Here is a 2895-nt window from a genome sequence, read left to right as displayed (position 1 = left end):
GAATATAATATACAAGTTTCACTTTTTAAATGGAATTACTGAAATCAATCTACTTTTTCATGATATTCTAATTTTATGACCAGCACCTGTAAGGCCATCCTACGTGCTCGTCCCGTTAGCTATAATTTTCTGCGCATGCGCACCTTCAGACATGTATCTGTGGTGAGCTATGGTTTCAGACAGTAATTGAAGCTTTCTCACTGCGGTTCTTTGAAAATGGCTGACGGTTGTAAGAGAAACAGTGTCTCTGAAGTGTATGAAAAGAAAACAAAGGCTTCAGAAGAGACATATATCCGGAATGCTTTGCGTGGAGAGCTGTCCTTGCAAAGAATTATAGATTTGGTGTCACAGTGGCCCACTGTCGTTGCGCTACTTGCCACTGCTACCAAACAACGGCAACTAAAAAAAGATGGCGCAGGAACCGTGGAGTAAATGTGGAGTTATGTAACCAACTGGGAGCAAAAAGCAGTGATAATCTGTCTGAACGATCAGTTAACTGAGTCCACCATAAAGTCCACAATAAAGTCCCCGCTCAATAGAGTGATTGAGGGATTTAGGGATTAGGGCAGATGTTCGGGTACAGAAAGCTTGCATGAGATATGAGAACACCAACTTTTAAACAGAGCCTGCACGAGGAGAAATGGGCTTGTGCATGCCTTTGCACGCTTTTAATAGGTGCTCCCTTTCGGGAGTGGGTACAGGGTTGTGTGTTTGAGCGTTATTATTAAAGTGGAAATTCGCGAAAATCCTCCACAATACCTTTAAGATGAGTTATTGCCAACAGAGATAGTCTCTGAACAGAAAAGTTCATGTATTTAAATCTAATCAGATTTAGGTAGAGGCCGCTCCAATACATTCATATCATTCAATCTAAACCATTTCAATTTAGCCCTCTCTGAATGTTTTGGAGTCATTTCCCAGCTCGAAAGGGCAGCTTCACCCCTGTTTCAAGGCAATAAAATCATTTCTCAGCTTTTCTTCCAAGATTGACCTTTAGTTAGCTCCATCTATCTTCCTGTCCACTCTGACCAGCTTTACAGCCCTGCTAAAGAAAAGCCTTCCCATTGCATGAAGCCACTAAAATGTATAAGCATGTGTGTAGTGTGTTCAGGGTTTTAGCTTTCTACATCACAAAGGGATTTGCAAATAGGTAAAAAAACGTAACAGCTTTTGATTACGCACAACCCACATGTTTGGTGTGTCCTTGAAAAGCTTTAAAATTATCCTTAGGTTCCTGAAAAAAAATCTACTGTTTGCGTTAGATCAGCAGTGGTAATGCAAAGTGGCTCAAATATAAATTGAAAATATTAAATATAGAATATTAGATGGGTAAGATCTTATCGTCCCCACTTGCTCGAAAGAGTCTGACTTGGTCACTTATCCCCCGAAAAAACCTGATTCTGGTCCCATTTTCCTGCAGTAGAAACTACGCCTTGCTAAGAAATAATGTCGCCCTGGCTTGGAGAGTCAGTTTAGATAAACAACCATGTCCTTTTAGGGTTTCCTATAAAGCAACTTTTTTACATTTTCAGATGATGGCATAAGCAGGGCCCTTGGAGAAGATCTTATTCTGGAGAAGAAAATTCTCCACAACTTTATCCTTGAACCTGTCTGCAGTGTATCTTTGTTTTCATAATGTGGGATTTAAACAGTTTTTTGATGAAAAAATAAAAGTCTGGATAATCTTCACAAATTCAGTTAAATTCAAAGTCAGTTGGTTTGCACTACATTTAATTTATAAGCAAAACCCTAATCAAACAAAAGTACTGTGTACTGTTGCTATTAAACAAAATGTGTGTAAATTTAAAACGATTGTTAATTTTTCTGAGATGCCATTTTTCACATCTGTTCAGCTATATCGATTCATAGTTTTCATGATAATCATTCTGTTGCTCTTTCACTGCATACAAACTACATCTCATATTAAATGCATGTTTGTGTTCATAAAATATAAATTTGTGTTTTTATTCACTGAATTGCTTCTTAAGATTTTTTTTTATGTGTGCAACATAAAGAAGCAATAATTTAAAACATATTTACAACTGAATTGATAACTTTAAATATAAAAATCACCACAAATAAGTCTTGCTGACTATGTTTTGTTTTTGCAGATGCAAACAAATCACAAGACTTGTGACACTACTCACCATCTTTGTCGGCTCTTCTGAATATCTGTGAACAGAAGGTAAGAGAGGGAAATTAGTGGGAGGGAAGATCTGAGCTAAACAGAAATTAATCAATCTAAAATCTGTTTCTTAACAGCTACTCATATGTTTCCTTGAAAGAGGCAAATGACCACAAAAATAGAGAAATCAGGCATTCAATTATGACAAACAGTCATAACGCTCCTTTTACTGCCAAACCGGGCTCAAATGTCCAGATTATGCTGAGCTATATCTGCTTTATCTGACACTAATATGTTAGGAACAGATCATTTCAAATCCTGAATGCTTTCCCTCAGATTCTTAGCTGATTTTGTTATCTGTGGGGTTTAGAAGCCAAATCAAAACCTAAAATGTATAATTATATCACTTTCCTCAAAACAGTTTTGGTTTAGTGGTTTTAAGGTGGTTTATTCTGCTCAAAGAAGTCATAAATTTCGGTGTAAATACCCTCTTGACCAAATGATGTAAATGGTCGCCAACAATGCTCAGGTAGGTGGTAAGTGCCAAAGTAAAATAGGTCTGTATTGACATGGATGGCAGAACTCCTTGCAGTGTTTCCTAGCGAAACATTAACCCTAGTATCTTATTGTCTCAGCCTAATACGGTTGCTCGGATAAAATATCATGGTGCCATATGTCACCCCAGAAGTGTATCATAAAGCCCTCTGAAATCTTATGTCCGTAGGGGCATGTACACTAGGGCTGGGCGATATAGAAAAAAAGCTTATCGA

At 37.6% G+C, this 2895-nt stretch overlaps 1 protein-coding gene across 2 annotated transcripts in view; it reads right to left on the bottom strand.

Moving 5' to 3' along the window:
* Positions 1–2895, bottom strand: part of necab2 (N-terminal EF-hand calcium binding protein 2) — a 154126-nt gene that overhangs the window by 141333 nt on the left and 9898 nt on the right. For both annotated transcript variants that reach the window (XM_015371140.1, XM_015371141.1), the window contains exon 2: positions 2148–2172. In XM_015371140.1, coding sequence (XP_015226626.1) covers positions 2148–2172 — 25 coding nt within the window. The remainder of the gene's footprint in view (positions 1–2147; positions 2173–2895) is intronic.

Source organism: Cyprinodon variegatus, unplaced genomic scaffold (genome assembly GCF_000732505.1).
Source record: "Cyprinodon variegatus isolate N-32 unplaced genomic scaffold, C_variegatus-1.0 Scaffold54, whole genome shotgun sequence".
Lineage (NCBI taxonomy): Eukaryota > Metazoa > Chordata > Actinopteri > Cyprinodontiformes > Cyprinodontidae > Cyprinodon > Cyprinodon variegatus.
The sequence above is the reverse complement of the archived record's forward strand: the minus strand, read 5'-3'. Positions and strand labels throughout refer to the sequence as shown.